The sequence below is a fragment of the Dromiciops gliroides genome, chromosome 5 (genome assembly GCF_019393635.1).
Source record: "Dromiciops gliroides isolate mDroGli1 chromosome 5, mDroGli1.pri, whole genome shotgun sequence".
Classification (NCBI taxonomy): Eukaryota; Metazoa; Chordata; class Mammalia; order Microbiotheria; family Microbiotheriidae; genus Dromiciops; species Dromiciops gliroides.
Window position 1 is genome coordinate 172,840,777 of NC_057865.1, and position 18,679 is coordinate 172,859,455.

Genomic DNA, 18,679 nt, shown 5'->3' on the forward strand with positions numbered 1-18,679 from the left:
CAATAGAAAGCAGTGTAACTCACTGACTAACAGGGTTAGTAGGCACCTGGTCCGGTGTTTGAGAGAAGCTCAGTGCCTAATATATGGGCCCTTCAGTAAGAAGAACAGGGAATGTGTTTGAGTAAGACTTTACAAAGAATAGTAATAGTATGGAACCAATCGATTTGGGTGTGAATGGATGCAAATAACTTGCCATTCCACTTACATGGTAGATTATTATTTTTTTTTTTATGGTTTAAAGACTACATTTGACTTTATTTGAATGATACAAGGAGGTATTACAAAGTAATGAGACTGATTTCTTTGACACACATGACAATTCCACATCATTACTTCATTGTTGTATTGTGGGCATACAATGACAGCGATATTTTTCTCAAATATTCTAGTATCACTTCACATAATTTACTGAACTAAATATAATTTGGGCAAGCATATGTATGCTAAAGCAGTGATAGCTGTTCACATTCATCTAAGTGGCACAAGGGAAAACAGAATGGCATCAAATAAAGACAGAACAACTCTGTTATCCAGATACTGATTTTGTTTTGTGAATTATCTAGTTCTTCCTATTTCTTATTTTTGTTTGCTTGCTTTGGTTACTCACTTATTCATTAGTACCCTTTCCTATGTCTGGTTTCCTCTTAATAGCCCCAATTCTATTTAATCTGAGAAATTAAATGCTTAATAAGTATTTGGATGGAAGGTTGCTTGGGGAGGCTAGATGCTGTATTTGCATGTGGCCAGATAGCTCAGCTTTTTAGTGCATAGCTAGATAATAAGGCTAGGATCTTGGGTTTGAATCCTATCTGGACAAATTCATTATGGATCATTCCTTAATCATAGATTTTTAAACTGTCACCTTAACTCTGCAAAAATATTTCATTGGCCACAAATGATACTAATCAAAAGAGTGTGGAAGGATCAGAACTATTATCCTGAATATAAAAGCAAAAGCAGATTTTAAAGTCCATTCATGATGAGGTCAGTCATCTTTATGAAATCTCACTTAACTATAATCTCCCTTCACTCACTACCAGGTATTCTTTTTAAATTGATGCCGGAATGATACTGAAATTGTTGATTAACAGTATTTATTAAGCACAATGCTAGGCACTGTGCTAAGGGCTAAGAATACAAATGTAACAAGAAAGAAAGACAGTTCTTGCCTTCAAAGATCTTACATTCACGTAAAATGAAGCTGAAAAGCAGGGGGATTAAGATTCCCTTTTAGGAATTAGGGAGGAAAATCACAACGTTTTTTGTTGTTCAGTCTTGTCCGATTCTGACCCCATTTGGGGTTTTCTTGGCACAGATACTGGAGTGGTTTGGTTTTCTTTTTCCAGCTCATTTTACAGATGGGGAAACTGAGGCAAACAGGGTGAAGTGACTTGCTCAGGGTCACACAGTTAGTAAGTGTCTGAGCCTGGATGTGAACTTGGGTCTTCTTGCCTCCAAGGCCAGTGCTTTATGGGCCACCGAGCTGCCGGGAAGTTTATACTTAAATAAAGCTGTAAAAGAAAGTTGTCTGGGGATTTACGGGTCCAGTTCACATGTGCTCATTTTTAATGCCTTCCCAGAAAGCCTCTGTACATGATTTAAGAGCTACAAAGACCTATGGTCCCTGCCACATCTAAATGCTTCGTAAAGTAAACTCATAGGTAACTTTTGTTATTGATCCTTTATAAATTAGCTTCCAGCCATGAGTTTTCCCCCCTAATAGGGCATCAGATCAGTTCTAATGGATATTGGAAAGAAGCTGGACAAATGGTTCCATGCTTCCACTATTTTATTGGTGCATGGAATGGAGCTGAATTAGAATAACTGGCATAGTAGAAAATACTATGAACTGGAAACAGAAGATCTGAATTTTGAATTCCATCTCTGCCCCTTAACTCTTGTGTGACCTTGGATGAGTCAACTCTGTTCCTGAGTTTTCTTTTCTGAAAAAGAAGGGGATTTGATTAGATAATTTCCAGTTCTCTTCATAGCTCTGACCTGCTGATAATGGAATAAAAACTCCCATTTTCTTTCTGCATGGCCTAATTACTTCATCTTACCATGGCTTGGTACATATTGACTCAACATGCATGCTTGATTCCTTACAGACATCATTCAGCCGTGGTTTTACAAAGAACATGAAGCTTGAAGTTGTAAACCCCAGGAACCCCGGGGAACTCTGTGTGGCCTCTATCATCAGTGTGAAAGGAAGGTTGATGTGGCTTCACCTGGAAGGTATGTACATGTGGCAAGAGCCTTTTAGAAACTTAGCACACTTCCTGTGTGCATGTGAATTCTGCTCTTCTAATAGTCTCTCCCCCAGCAGCCCTGCCTTTGCTCTGCTTTTATGCAAATGAGGCTTAAGTTATTCAATATTCTTAAGTAAGTGAAACTAATCAAATATAAATTCATTCCGAGCCTCTCTTCTTAACTAATAATTTCATGAAATGAGATGTTGGTGAGATAATTATGTTTGGAACACAGTGGTCTTTTTGCTTGTATGATCATAAAAGCTAATGCTACAATCAGATTAACATGAGTCACTAAAACGGGAATGTTGGGGTCTTATTATCTAGATAAAATATTTGCATGTTTGCATTATTTATTTGTTTACCTTCTTTTTGCTTCATTATCTTTAGTAGATGTTTTGTTTTATATTTCCAAAAGAATGGAACGGATTGGCTTTTGTATCAACTGTGTAATGAATGGGATTTTACCTGAATTCTTCCAGTGCTGCACAGATCATTCCTTATGTATGCTCTTTGTAGAGGTATAAGCACGATCAGTGGAGTTGGGAAGATTAAGAATTGTATTTTCTGAAGAGGGGAACGCTAATGAGATTTGGGATACTTTAGAGATAAATCGATAGTTTTCTGTTGCCACTTTTTCCGGAAGAAGTAATGAGAATGGATTTGAGCTTTAAAAAAACCCTCAACAACACTTTGTTTTTCCATAATGCCCTCGTATTGTTATTTCAGACACTTAATAAGATAAGTATGTCTTCTAGAAAAAAAATGCTTAAAAAATAGCTTGTATGAGTGTATTGAAATAATCTTGACTCTCCCTATCTGTGGTTTTTATCTTAGAAGGCCTTAAAAATATTAATGTATAAGCATAAAGTTTGGAACTTTTTGAGGTATCTTTGTCTTTCCTCCTTTCCCCTAGAAAATAAGTCCAACAAAATCAAAAGTTCCTAGGTAGTCTATAGTTTTATGAGCCTCATTCTCAGCCTTATGGCATTTTACATCCTAACACTGGTTTGGAAAAGGTAGAGAGCAGCTGTTCTAGGCATTAACTTTTTAAAAGAATTCTATTTGTGTTGGCACCATTAGTCCCCAAGAAATACTTTAAAATTCATTAACACTTAATTTTAATGACTGTTGTCATTTGGATTGTAACATTGACTTTTATGCTCATTCAATCAATCTACTACACTTTAAGGTCCAGTTGAATAATATAATAATCCTCTAAAATATCCAGTTTCTCAAGTTAGTACATCTCAAAATGGCATGGCCTGTTAGGGTTAAACAGAAGAAAGAGATTGCATTTTGTTTTCATTACCACATTTAGGACTGAGTTGGCTATCCTCGGAGAAATAAGATTTTTCTTGTATTTTCAAAACACTGAATTTAATTTGCACTGGGATGAAACATGTATTCCAAGGCTTAAGGTTTGTTTACATTCTTTCTTTGAAAACAAAAATGGTAAAGTTGGAAGCCCATGTTTCATTATTATTTAACACATTATGTTTAAAATTCCTCTGCAGTCATTATTTATTTAGCAGCTTATATTTTCAGAGTGCTTTACAGCTGTTAATTAGTTAACAAACACAGCAGTAATAGTGTCCCGAATTTTATAGGTGGGGAAGCTAACAGAGCCATTAAGATGTGCCTGAGATTCAATTTCAAGGCTTTTGACATCCTACCTAATGCCTAACCCTCTAGATTCCACAGCCTTCTGGTTCTCAAGCATTTATGCGCAACATCTCGTGTTTATTTCATTTTTCAAACAGTAATAATCTTATTTTAGTAGTCTACATTGTATGTTGTACTTTGGAAAAATTCATTTAGCTTTTGTTTAATTACTCTTCACATTTCTAAAGTCTTGTCACTAGCCTGTTAGGTGAAATCTAGTTAACATAGAATACTTATAACAGATTTGGAAAGTACAGTGTCCAGCTTCCTAGACCATATACAGATATTTTAAAAATAGTATTGTTGAATCTAGTATTATAACATATGGTGGGTTTTTTTAGTAAATTGTATTTTTTTTCAATTACATGCAAAGATCGTTTTCAACATTAATTTTTTATAAGATTTTGAGTTCCAAATTATTCTCTGCACCTCCCTTCCATTTCCCCTCCTCAAGATGGCAAGCAATCTGATATAGTCTAACATATGTTTGTAACTTTTAAATTAATGATTTCAATGCAAAGTTGGGTACAGGGGAAGATGAAAATAATGAAATAATGAAAAATGTCTCAGGTTCGAGAAACAAAAAAAGGCCAAGAGCTTGTAGACTGCTTTTGTATCTCTTGCAAGAGAGACTTGGAAGGTGGTGAAGATATGATTAGGTGATTGTGAAATAATATCACAAAAAGAAAGTTCTTTATAGGCTAACTGAAAGTAAATGTCTGGTTATTGATGTGGGAAGTTCTATCAAAATCAACCATGCATGCATGCATGCAGTCAGATGTTCAGCTACTTGGACCAGAGGTTAACATCAACATCAGGTTCTATATCAGCATGCAGTTATAATGGTTTCAACCTGATATATTAAAATAAGCCATCAGTGAGAGAAAATGGAAAAAGCAAAAATGTCGATCTTAATGAACAACAGTTTCAGCTAAAACAAACAAATCATTCATTACACCAAGGAAGCACTATGAGTCCCTGAACCATATTAGTGATCAAAATGCCAAAGGAAAAGGCATGCAGTCAAAGACTACACTGGTTTAGAATACAAATACATCTGTAGAATTCTATAGAGGAATGTTCAGAGCCACATTAAGTTATAAAATAGTGTAAAATTGTGGATGCAAGGATAATTCTTCAAAATGTATGGTGTAAAACCCAACTGTCTACCACATCATCCCAAGAGCATTGGCAGATGTTCTCCTGTTAGGGTGATAAGTTTATGTGAAATGGAACAAATGTTTTACAGCCTATTATTGTCATTGATATCAGAAGAACTTCTCCAACAGGAAGTAGAAATGTTACACAAAACTATGAAGATAGGAGAAGTAGTTGGATCAGACCAAATATACTCTGAGGAAGCCTGTAAACTCAGTCTCCAAAATGGGAGCCACAGTATTTTCCCAAGGCATGATCTCTCCTGTGATCTGCCAAACAGAGGGTCAGATGTTGACAAAATATAAATCTCTCTAGCACAACCATTCACCAGTTATGGGCTTAGCACCTCCTCTACTCTGTCCTCTCTTACCACTGTTCAAACTCCCAACCTCCTACTTGTTCCCATCAAATGTTGGCTTTAGACTATCCATATCAGTAGCTATACGTGTGTTACTGGGTAACTTTCTACTCCTCAACATACCTTTTGCTTTCCCTAGATGAGCTTCCCAGAGGATAGACTCTGTTTGCTAGGGCAGTGACTCCTGAGTGAGAGCCCCTCCCACCTCTTTTTTAATTTATATGAGACAGAATGAATCAAATGAGATGACCAAGCATGGATGGCTTGTACTCTACACTGCACATTTCATTATGTTATCCTTTTCCTCAAATGGTGCTCCTCTTTAAAATTTCCCTATTTCTGTTGAGGGCTCTCCAGTCATGTCCATGGCCCAACCTCAGTGCTATCCTCATCTCTCATTTGCCACATCATGACTTTTCTACAGTCACATCATCTTTCTCATATCCAGCCTTTTTCATTCGTAGCTAGCACCCTCGTTAAAACCTTAATCACCTTACCTGGATTATTGAATAGCCTCCTAATTGGTCTCTCCATTCTACTCAATCTTTTACATACCTGTCAAAGTGATTTCCCTTAAACACAGGTCTGACCATGCCCTCCCCAGTGGCCACCTCTTGTGGCTCTACTATCCATGTAAACTCCTTTCTTTGGCATTTAAAACTCTTCACAACCTGCCTTTAACCTCACTTTCTAGCCTGGTTATGAATTACTCCTCTCCTGCACTCAGGAAGTCAAACTGATCACTCTACTTTCTCACACTCACAGAGAAACACAACTAAAATAGGCAAGCATCAGTAGGAAATTAATGTCTGTAAACAGAAGCACATAAATAAAGAGAATGAATTCATTTTGAAGACTTTCTGCTGAGTTGAAATCATTCCATTCACTTTTGTATCTTCTTTGTGCATGTGAATATATACATACAGAAAAACAGGACTCCTGCTGAGAAGCTGTTATATTTTCTGACTGTTATGATCTGTTATTTGATTGTTATATTGTGTAATATTCAGTAAAATAATCTAAATACAAAAAAGAAATTAACATGCTAGGTTAGCTACATCAACTGAATAATTACTGTCATTTATTATTTACAAATCTATAAGACACGCACAAAATTATTTTGAAAATAACAAAGCCTAGGCAATCACTTTGCTGTCATTGAAAAAAATAGTATATGAATAGTATTGTTAGAGAGTAAAAAGGATGTCTGCACCATTTAACAATACTATTATTTCATCTTTTAAAATTTCTATTTTTGCATATATTTTATGATGTACATATATTAGTATATTGGTACATTATATGTACATAATTTAAAAATAAATATACATGGTTTGGAGTATGTGCTTAAATATGGGTAAGGGTACATAATTTTAAAAGTTTATAGAACACTAATCATCTTAAAAATATTGAGGGATCATTTTACAAAGATACTTCAAAGAAAACATTGCAAAATACTAGGAAAAAAATCACAGAAGACACAAGCACTCTGAAAAAGCAATTGAGAGTACATCAATAACCATGTCCCCAAATGCTTTTTTCTCACACTTTTTAAAACCACCATAAGAATGAGAGAGATGCATATTGAAGGATACCTTTGATGAAAATAAGAAAAGAGGAAAGGCAAGCTGTTATAAATAATTCTCTGCAACACTTTCTATGCATGCAGTTGCAGAACTGACTGAAATGTGTAGCCAATACAAGATTCTATTGTGTGTGTTTGTTCATTACAGAAAAGCATTTGATTTGATAGAACAAAGCTCATCTTTAAAGGCTTTTATAAGAAAGGGTCTGTCATGCATATGTTAAAATCATACAGTATTCTTTGAGAAATATAGCCACAAAGATATCTTTGTTCAGTGACTCTCTGATGATTAATGTCAGGCAGCATCTAAAACAGGGAGTTGCGTGATCACCAAAGTTGTTTGCTCCAGCTATGGAGAAAGACTTCTACAGGGTCCAAATGGAAGAGAGATTCCCTATTGATGGTGAGGCATTCCAGTTGTTTCTGGGTCTTTCATTGAGATCCATGATTTCTCAGAAGAGATCTTCCTAACAGTCCAAACAAATAAAAATGAATGGTTTAAAACAACAAACAACACAGCTACTAATTATCCTGGGCAGTGAGGTAGTGCAGTGGATGGAATGCAGGGCCTGGAGTCAGGAAGACTTATCTTCCCAAGTTCACGTCCAGCATCAGACACTTGGTAGCTGTGTGACCCTGGGCAAGTCACTTAACACTATTTGACTCAGTTTCCTCATCAATCAAATGAGCTGGAGAAGGAAGTGGCAAACTACTCTAGTATCTTTGCCAAGAAAACTCCAAATGGGGTCCCAGAGAGTTGGACACAGCTGAAATGACTGAACAATAAGAAATGAATTATCTTGATATGTTCACCCATTTAGACTGGGCACTAGATATCATGTGTTGATTCTAGAATTGAGTAGAAGGAAGAGAGTGGTTTGGGTTTGGGGAAAATGTACTAAACTTTTAATAATCTTAGTACAAAACTCCATATATTCAACAGAGTTCTTCTCTCCATGATGACATTATGTCTGTGAATCTTGAAATATCACAAGCTCCCGAGAATCCAAGTTGTGAGTGACACTAAAGGCAACAGTAATAGATGTTTGGTAGTTTCAGCATATTTCCAATAATGACCTCTGCATAGGAAGGTAGAATAAGAGGTATCACTGAAGGAATAAATGATTGGAAGAGGAGATGGGCCAGCCCTGTGGTGAGAGGGAAGAATAATGTGATTGACAGCCTTAGTGCCTCATTGATCCTATCCTTCACTATTTAAAATGGTTTAGAGGCCAGATTCCATAACATGTCGAATACGTTTTCATTGGAGAACATCGACAAACCTCAAATAAGATTGATCTGCCCTGATGGAAGAGAAAACATGTCAGATGAGATCCCAGATTCATTCAATACTGGCTAAATCTAGCCTATGTTCTCAAAGCTTTAAAATAACTGAAAAGCTTAAGGAAAATCAGGCCTCTCACCCATCACTTAGAAAACTACAATTTCTGCTGGTCTTTGCTTGATTGTTTGCCCTTGTTTAGCATTTAATGTTTGAAGTGACAGATTAATCATACTTCTCATTAATCATAGCTTCACATTTATTACGTTTTCTCTTCTCAAGTCCAGGGGGAGGGGTGGTGAAGGGGAGCCAGTGAAGGTTCATTCTGGTCACTTTGTGACTGTTAAATTATTTTTATGATGGTGGTTTTTCTGATTATAGAGCATTGAAATCACACTTTCAATTTGCAAAGTGCTTGTCACTAATTATATTAGTTATTTTTATGCATTAAATTGATTTGAAGTATTTTTACCAAGTAGTTGATGGACCACTTTTAGATAATTAAAATGATCATTTTGGTATAATGGTTGACTCCTCTGAAGTTGCATATCCTTTCAAGGGCTCGTAAAGGAGCAGATGTTGGAGGGTGAGGAATGAATAACAGATCTGTGAGCAGGGTATTTTTATTTTAGGTGCATGTTTGGAAATGATTCCAAGCTCTTTCATAAAAGCTCCTGACAGTCATCAAGAACAATTTGTGATGATGGGATTTTGTGTTTGGGAATGGGTTTTCTTTTATATAAACATTCTGCTTTAGATAATCACTTCTATTATTGTCATCATTGCTATTATCATTATGACTAATATTTACTCTGTCAGTGCCAGCAGCATAGCAGCCACATTAAACCAGGCACAGGGCAAAAATATTCCAAGTCACCTCATATACATTTCAGATTTCTTTTTAGGACAAACATGGACCAGAGGAACCTCTGAAGTTATCCTTAGATCAGCTTGTCCTCATGGTTTCTTGTATTAGCTCTGAAGCACTTTGTAGTTAGAAGGCTGTGTATTTGTTGCTCTTGGAGGTCATGTCTCCCGAGAAGAAATGCTCCTAGACTCTTTAAAAAACTTCATTTTTCACTTCAAGCCAGGGTCTAATCAGAATTCCATACCTCGTTCCTAGTGGCTGATGTTTAGAACAGATCACTTCTTTTTAACGTTTTCATTTTTTTCAGGGCATTAGGCGAGGAAAGAAATCTACATTTGAATAATATGTTATACTGCGCTGGAAGCTTTCACAGACTTTTCCAAATGAGGAGTCAGTCAATAAACACTTAATAAGCATCTAGTTTGTTTCAGGTAGGGACAGCTAGGTAGCTCAGTGGAAAGAGCTCTGGACCTGGAGTTGGAAAGACCTGAGTTCAAATCCAGCCTCAGAAACTTAGTAGCTGTGTGACACTGGGCAAATCACTTAACTTCTATTTACCTTGATCCACTGGAGAGGGAGATGGCAAACCACTTCAGAATCTTTGCCAAGGGAACCCTATTGATAGTGTTGACATGCTGTGGTTCACGGGATCAGGAAGAGTCAAATACAACTGAACAACAATATGCTAGACACTGTGCTAAACACTGAGGTTTCGGAGAAAGGTTAAAAAAAAAAAAGACAGCCCTTACCTTGAAAGGGCTCATAACAGTGGAGACAACATGCAAAATAACTATGTACAGGATAAACTGGAAATAATTAATAGAGGGAAGGCACTAGAATTAAGAGGGATTGAAAAAGGTTTCCTATAGAAGCTGGGGTTTTAGCTTGGTTTTGAAAGAAGCCAGGAAGGAGAGATGCAGGCGAACATTCCATGCATGGGGGACAGCCATTGAAAAGGGCCTGAATTGTGGGACGGAAGAGCACGGAACTGATGGAAGAAATGGAAGGAAGTCCTTTTGCAAGAAGCAGCAAGAAAGCCAGTGGATCACAAGATAGATATATATAGATATAGATATAGATATATCTCTACACACACACACATATATGCATTTATATGTGGGTATACATATGTACATATATACATATATATACACATAAACATATATATATATTCCACATCAGAAATATATATTACATTGTTAAAATAATTCAAGTTGGCAAGTCACATAAAATATCGCAGACCACAGTAATATTGAGGACCTTCCACTTTCAGCTGCTTTTTACCTAATTCAGTTCTACTCCCTGGACTCTGGCTACGGCCTGGAGTAGATCAGAAGCAACAGAGAGGAGCTGACCATTACAAGTGTGGAATTGTGTGGAGAATGAGGGGCTTGATAGAGTATCCCCTAAGGTAGCAACTAACTGAAAATGAAGTATAGGGCTCTAAAGAAGCCCAGACAGCTTAAAGGTCAGGGCACTTTGTGCAGTGCCCAGAACTGTCCTCCCCATGTCCTTGTATCTAAATCTGTCTATAACATATATGTGTGTGTATATGTGTGTGTGTGTATATATATATATATATATATACATACACACATACATACATACACATATATATATACATACATACATATATACGTGTGCGTGTGTGTATACATGTACATGTATATATGTATGTATATGTATGTATTCTGTAAACTATTTCCATTTTACAGATAAGAAAACTAATGCTTGGGGATGTTAGGTAACTTCATTAATGTCAGAGTTTGAGTATTTCTTTCTTTCTTTACCTTTCATTTTCATCTTCTGGGAATTCCAAGATTGGGTTCCCACAGGTGATTGATACCTGGCTGTCCTTTCTAGAATTGTTTGCTGTACTACTTTTCTCCCCAAGACTCCACCTTCCACCACCCCCATCTCCTAGCTCTCGAACCATGAGCCATGATCAAATCCACTTCGTCTTCATTCCTGGATGGGGTGTGTTGGCCTACTCTTCTAAGATCCAGTCAACCCATCTGTGCAGACCAGTTTATCCCGTTCTGGTCCTGTTTCCCATTTTGTTGTCTCCTTGATCAGGATATAAGTTCCTTATGGGTTGGGACTGTTTTTGCATTTGTATCCTCAGCTCTTACTATCATGTTTGACACATGGCAAATGCTAAATAAAAGCTTGCTCATTCATTCACTCACTCACTCACTCACTCACTCACTCACTCATTCATTCATTCATTCATTCATTCATTCATTCATTCATTCATTTTCTTTAGGCCTGTCTAGAATTAAGAATCACTTTTGCTGGGCCCAAGAATGAGATTTGGTTGAGCAAGGGGTTATTTTGTTAGAAATTGGTAACAGAAACATTGATCCAATTGGCTCAGCCTAGAATGAGTCAGAGAATACTGACCTAAAGTTAATGAGACTTTGCTAGGCAGAGTAAATTATGTTCCTGGGTAAGTTTTGTGTCTGAGCCATGCTAAATCCATAACCATATGTTATCCCCTGTGGAAAGGGGAGCTCCCGCACAATGATGGTGCACTCCTTGGCCCTGTGGAGCAGCAGGGTTGGCTGGAATTGGATCTTTATCAGGTGGCTGCCCCCAGAGGTAACAGCAAACGACAAGGGAGAAGTTAGGAAGAATGGGGATGTGCATGAAGACACAAATCTTAATTAGAATGAAAGGCATGAAGGTTGCAATTTTGTGTGAAATCCATGAAGATTCAGAGGACAAGGCAGTCAACTTTATTGGTGTCCTGGGAAGTGTTTAAAGTATGAATTAAATGTATGATTTCTTTTTCAAATTGGCAACTAGTCATAAGCCATGGTTATATTGATACTTATGCCTAGCAAGTTCAGAAAAGCCTTTTGCAATTGGAAGGTAAACTTGGTATCCCAGCCATTAAAATTTAAGGAAGGACATTTAAGTGAAAAGCAGCTCTAAACAGAAGTTGGAAAGACTTGGGAGTGCACATGTGGGGCAGTATCCGTGCAGGAATGAATCAGAATATTTTGTTAAACAAGTTGAAGAACACACCAGTAACAACAATGTGGCCTCTTAGCAGGTGAAGGTCAGTGACAGAATTCAGAGACGTTGCCAGGGACTGCAGCCATATCTGTGGAGGATGCAAAGAAATTCACCAGGTCCTGGTGGCCCAGCAGTCTAACTGTACTGTCTTAGGTGTCTTTTGTGAGACTAGAGTAATATGTAGGCCCCAGAATTAACATATATTCTTCTTGATGTAACAGGTGAAGCTGGCAAGGGGCAGGCTTTTGTAGCTCTGGAGAGCTCAAATCCAATGCATTGGACCTCTTGGGTTTATATAAATAAATAAAACTAGAAAAGTTTTCAGGGGTTAGCAGGGTTATAGGTTTTGAATACTCATGAGGATCCTTCTCTACCATCTAAGACAAAGCATTTTACCTTGCCATTTTGGGAGAGTAGGTCATCGTGGAATTAAGTTTAATTGTGTATAATTATGTGTGTATGGGGGGCAGGGTTGGGAGGTGGAATTGGGAATAGGACAGTATCTGTCAGGCATGACAGAATTTTAGGTAATTCATCCCTTGGAGTTTTTCCAGATTTTTTTTTTCTTAATGACTTGAGGTACTTGGTTATCCCAGGATGGTTCAGTATCATTAGAGGCCAGGATTCTGTTTTACTGTTAGCTGACCTGACTTTAAGACTCATGACTGGAATAGGTACTACAGGTACTGAGTCACTGAAGGGACAACTAAAGGGATAGTTGGAGGTATGTGTTTCTATGGTGAATACTTTGTTGGGAGCCAAGCTGAAAGCTGCCTTAAGTGAGTCATGAAGATTATGTAGTGGGTTGGAGTTCAACACAAGATGGATCATTTTGTAGCACTACCATTTTAGGGAGAAAAAGACTATATTAATATTATGTGTAGATGTGAGCAAATGTTAGGAATTGCTCTACCCCATTTAGATTTATAAGTGTTTGCTAGTCAGTCACTACAAACATCAGTGAACAATTAGGTCGCAGTGACATCCTTTTTGAGCAGAAGAGGGAAGAGGAGCTCTGCATGAATAAATGAAAATGTATATTCATGAATAATGGTGGAACAGATGTGAAATGCTTTGTTTACCAGAAGTGCTACATAATTGTTGGCTATTATTTATTGATCTGAATGTAATATAAAATGAACACTTCTAGCACTAATCATATGTATTTTATGCCACATGGTTGCGGACACCTTGGATCATTCAGAGTTTGAGAGAATTAACAATGGATTATAGAATTGTGCCTCTCAGAGTTGGCAGAGACCTCAGTGGGCTTGGAGGCCATTTCCCTTGTTTTACGGATGAGGAAACAGAAACTCGCAGAGATTAAGTGATTTGCCTATGGTGACACACATAGTAAGCATCAGAGGTGACCATCAAACCTGGATCCTCCAACTTCAATGCCGCCTCTCTTTTCAATGTACCTTACCAAAATGACAAGGTAAATTGCTTTGTCCTAGCCAGTAGAGAGGGATACTCATGAGGACCCAAAACCTATAACCCTTCTGGCCCCTGTTAATTTTTCTAGTTTTATTTATTTATATAAACCCAAGAGGTCTGATGCGATGAATTTTCAATCGCCTTGGTTTTGAGGTGGTGGTATTAGACTAAGTATATTTAGAGGTTGGTTTTACCCATTTTCACATCTAGATGGTGACAAAAACCCTCTTTGGTTGGTCAGTCAAAATCCACATGGCGGAATTTAAACTCCTCTCTTTTTCAAAATACAAAGAGATGAATCCCTCAAATATACCAGGGTGGTATCAAAGATTAGATCAGGGGAACCCATTCGGAACTCTAACCTTGTTGTGTCACTAACCTGTCTGGACATCATAAAGCTCTCCCCCGGTAATATAAGTAAAATATATTCTATAAATGACAGGGATTTGTGAGACTGTGTTATTTATAGCTTTTGACTGTAAACTCATGGCAAGGGGAGGGCACCAAGAGCCGTGTCTTTTTTACTTTGAACTTTATAAAGTACTTTGTTTAATATATGACACAAAGTAAGCGCTTGTGAAATAGCTGCTTGTTGATCTTACAGGTGATTACAATCATGAACAAATGGAAGATTTATAACTTGTATTTTCAAGATGGCACTTAAGAATTTATAAAATCAGACCCCGGTGACCATCTATCTAGTGTAACCTATACCAGGACAAGAATTTCCTCCATCCAGCATCTCCAGCCTTTAGCTTGGAGACCTCTAGGCGATCCACTCTACAGTTGCTTATATGACCATCATTGTTAGTCAGTTTCTCCTTACATCAACCCTAAATTTCCTCTTTTCTAGGTTCCCCCCATCATTTCCTAAATCCACTTTTGGGGGCCAAGCAGAATAAGTCATTTCTCTCTTGTAATGACAGCCCTTACTTTTATTTGAAAACAGTTACCATGTATTCTCATAAATAGTTTCTTTTCTGGGCCAAGAATTCCTAGTCAATTGAGCTGGACCTCTTACAACATATTTTTGAGGGTAGTTCACTCTCCTGGTTGCTATACTCTAGACAGATTCCATCATGTTAATGCCCTTCTTAAAATGGGGTGCCCAGAAATGATCTCAGTATTCCAAACGTGTTCAGAGGACAGAAGAAAGAATCTGGATACTGTGTCTCTTAATGCAGCCTAAGATCATGTTAGCTTTTGTGGCTGCCACATCATACAGTACCTGTCTCATAGTAAAGGCTTAACAAGTGCTTATTGAATTGAATTATTAGATCATACTGGCTTTATAGTCTACACCCAAAGATCTTGTTCACATAAACTGTTGTCTACTTATACTTCTTATACTTAAGAAATTAATTATCTTAACCTAAATGTAGTTCATATTTGCATCTGTTTGTCTATATAGCTTTATGTCTACATAGATTTATATCTATAGCATTTCATCTTATAAACTTCATCCTAATGTTCTAGCCTGTTGAGATAATTTGGGATCATGATTGTTAACCCTCCTAGCTTTGTGTCATCTGAAGATTTGACAAGCATACTTTCCAAGTCTTTATAGAAATGATTGATAGAAATATTCAGTAGAAAGCATTAAAGGATAAATCCCTTGGATGATCCATTAGAGACCTTTTTCCAAGTTGGCACTAGTCTGTTAATGAGTATTTGTTGTATTTGGCCATTGAAACCACTGTAAATCAGCATTACTGTATTACTATCTAGCCCTTATTTTTCCATCTTTTCCACAAGGGCAGCATGAGACACTTTGCCAAATGCTTCACTATATTAAGAGTAAACTAAGTCTGTAAAGTATTTCCCTGAATTATTAGTGCTAGCAATTTTCTTACAAAACTGAATGAATTGGTTTTATATGGCATAGTCTTGAGGAAATTATCTTGGCTTTTAATGATCACAACTCTTCTTTTCTTTACATTAACAAACCATACATATGTTCTAAAGTTTTTCCAGAAAGCAAATTTAAGCTCCTGGGCCTGTTGTTTACAGACTTCAATTTCTCCCTTCTTTGGAAAATCAGCATGTCATCTGCTTCTTTATTTCTTTTGCACCATTTTTCTTGTCTGATCTTTCAAAGATCATGAATATCAACTCAGCATTCACATTTGCCAATTCTTTCTGTATCCTGAAATGTAATTTATTTGGATCTGCTAAATAGAAATCAGCTTACATATGTCCACTCATTGGAAAAGACCCTAATGTTGGGAAAGACTGAAGGCAAAAAGAGAAAGGGACAGCAGAGGATGAGATGGATAAATAGTATTGTGGACCTGAAGAACATTACCTTGGACAGACTTGGAATAGTGGAAGAGAGAAGAGCCTGGTGTGCTATGGTCCATGGGGTCACTAAGAGTCAGACAGAAATGAATGGATAAACAACAAAAACTAAAAATCATCATGGACTCTGGGTTCTTGATTCAGTTACAGCTTGAAAGGAGATCTGTAGGAAAGTACCTCAGGTATTTTTGCTTGACTCAGCTCTAAATTTATGATCCTATGTCCCTAAGTGGTTTCATATATTTATCAATGACTCAGATAAAGACATAGATTATGTGTTCATCCAGTTTGGAAATGACAAAAAACCAAGACTTGTAGACATTGGTTCACAGCGTCAGGATTCAAAAAGATCTGGAAAAGCCAGAATTTCTCAGCCCTTTGTACTAAATGTCATACCCAAGGCAAGTCGCATAACCATTTATGAGAAATTCAAAGAAGGTGCCCAAAGTCAATACATCCCCTTCTGGTATCATTAAAAGTAAATAAGGCTTGCTAGATAATAGAGTGGAAAATACCTTGGATCATGAATAAGTGATGTAGTTTATATTTTTCTGAAGACAATGAGGACAACACTGATTATGTTTCTTTTAGCAAGTTGTAAAATGGGGATTTCTATACTTGCACCAACTGTCTTCCGGCTAAGGAAAGCAATAAAGTAACCAGGACGGGGCTTGTGATTTCAGTGATGTAGGGAACTCCTGACAGGGAAAGTCCCTATAACAATTCAGATCTACATCTTCTTTCCCTGCAACTTAAAGTCCTAGAGAGTTACCTAGAACTTAGCTTCTTAAACTGTGGGTTGCAACTCCACATGGGTTGTGTAACTGAATGTGGGGGTCATGAAAAATTCGGCAACAGTCAAAGGTTATATATACCTGTTTTATATACCTATATACCTGGGATGGTGTGAAAATTTCTTGGGCAAAAAGGGCTCACGAGTTGGAAAACGTTTAAGAAGCCCTGGCCTAGGACACGGAGAGCTTATGACTTGTCCAGGGTCATCCAGCCCGTATGTATCAAGCATAGGACTTGAACTCAGGTCTTCCTGACTTCATAGTCAGCCCTATATCCACTATACCATATTGCTTCTAAGACTGATTATTAACTTCTTTTTAGTGACTGAACTAGTAAATGTTTTTAGGTGCTTTTAACTTTATACATACATAGAAAAAGCAAGCTCTTCATCAAACCTTAAAACACTAAAAAAAAAGTGAACATTTATCAATTATTAATATTATTCTTACCTCATCCTTCTGCTTCCTTCAGATTTGTAGACATTCATAAAAAGGAATCTGGACCAAATGAGATAAAAATTGGGATTTTAAAAGGAAGGTCAGTGGGTATTAAGAAAATTCACCTTAGGTGTACATTAACTTTGGTTATAATCCTAAACTTCAACAGACTAATTTCATTTCCCTTATGTTTTTATTTGTAGAAGTAGCAGCATAAAATCGAAACATGCATGCATTTTGTGAAGTATTCTTTCAGGGAGACCCTTATAAGAAAAAACAGAAATGAAAGGAAAAACAAATAGCAACTCACACTACCTAAATCAGTAATGGTGCTAAGACACATAAACAATCAAATCAAATTAGGCACATTCAAAAGAAGGGGACATACTTGCCAAATGAATTTAAGTTTACTGCATAACAAGAGTATATTTTGTTAGAGTATAGAAAACGGTTTTTTAGTTACTGTGCAGTTTTGAGATTATTTATGTTTATATTGAACTACCCAGACTTTTAGGTTTTAGGTAAAGAAATCCAAACAATCAAAGAATTTATTAGTGCCATTAAGGAAATGGTGACCCAGGGTTACAAAGTATTCGGTTCATTTGGGCCATGTAGTGGACTGGCACGTGGCCCTGTGGACTGGCACGTGGCCCTTAAGAGCATTTTAGCAGCGAAGTAGAACTCTTGATCAGTAGGACAGATTATTCTTCGTTTCTCAACCTCTGAAGGAAAAATTGATTTCATGAGAGTCTCTGCAGTTCTCTTTTGGCTTAAGCTGGACCTGAAGGTCTAATTTGGTACCAACTGGTCCCTGGTAAACCAAGTCAAGTGATTCAGATCTTACGATGGGAAAATTATATGTACTGTAGGGAGAGACAATCATTGAATGTGAGTTAGCATGGTGCTGCCTTAGAATGGCTCCCATGGCTGTAAAGAAGCCCTGCAATCTATCTGAGCTCACAATTGTTAGGATGAAGGGTGACTGTCCAAAGTACTATATACTATGTTCTGGTCAAATACACCATGATGCTTATCATGATCTGAGTCTAACTGGCTTTATGGGGTTAGAGAAGTAAGATGTTGTTCACTCCCAGAACTGATTTAATGTCAAGTCATCATTTTTTCAGCATACATTAAGACACAGGAACTGAGATTTTAGCAACAGTTTTAAGGGAGTGAGTACATATATAACTGCAGGGCATAATCTGTGCATTGATGAGATTCAGAGAAGTCCAGAATCTATGGAGCCAAAAGTCAGTATTGTTTCCTTCTTCCCCTACTCTCATCACCATAAAAGTGAATCAACCTGCTTGGTGAATAGAATGCACAGGATCTTGGAACATGAGTAAGTCGGGGAGTTACATCATATTTTCTAGTTACCTAAAACAAAAATGAAGATTTTTTTTTCTTTTTTTTCTTTCAATAAAGAAATAATGCAAAACATCACATGCCTGTTAAACCAACCTGTTTGGGCAGGCAACTAGTTGATGAAGTTAATACATTCAATATAACTAATTATATACCTT

At 37.1% G+C, this 18,679-nt stretch overlaps 1 protein-coding gene across 4 annotated transcripts in view; it reads left to right on the forward strand.

Annotated features, from left to right (window-relative positions):
* The window catches only part of SFMBT2 (Scm like with four mbt domains 2), a 317,891-nt gene that overhangs the window by 224,270 nt on the left and 74,942 nt on the right, over window positions 1–18,679 (forward strand). For all 4 annotated transcript variants that reach the window (XM_043967955.1, XM_043967957.1, XM_043967958.1 and 1 more), the window contains exon 11: window positions 2,109–2,235. In XM_043967955.1, coding sequence (XP_043823890.1) covers window positions 2,109–2,235 — 127 coding nt within the window. The remainder of the gene's footprint in view (window positions 1–2,108; window positions 2,236–18,679) is intronic.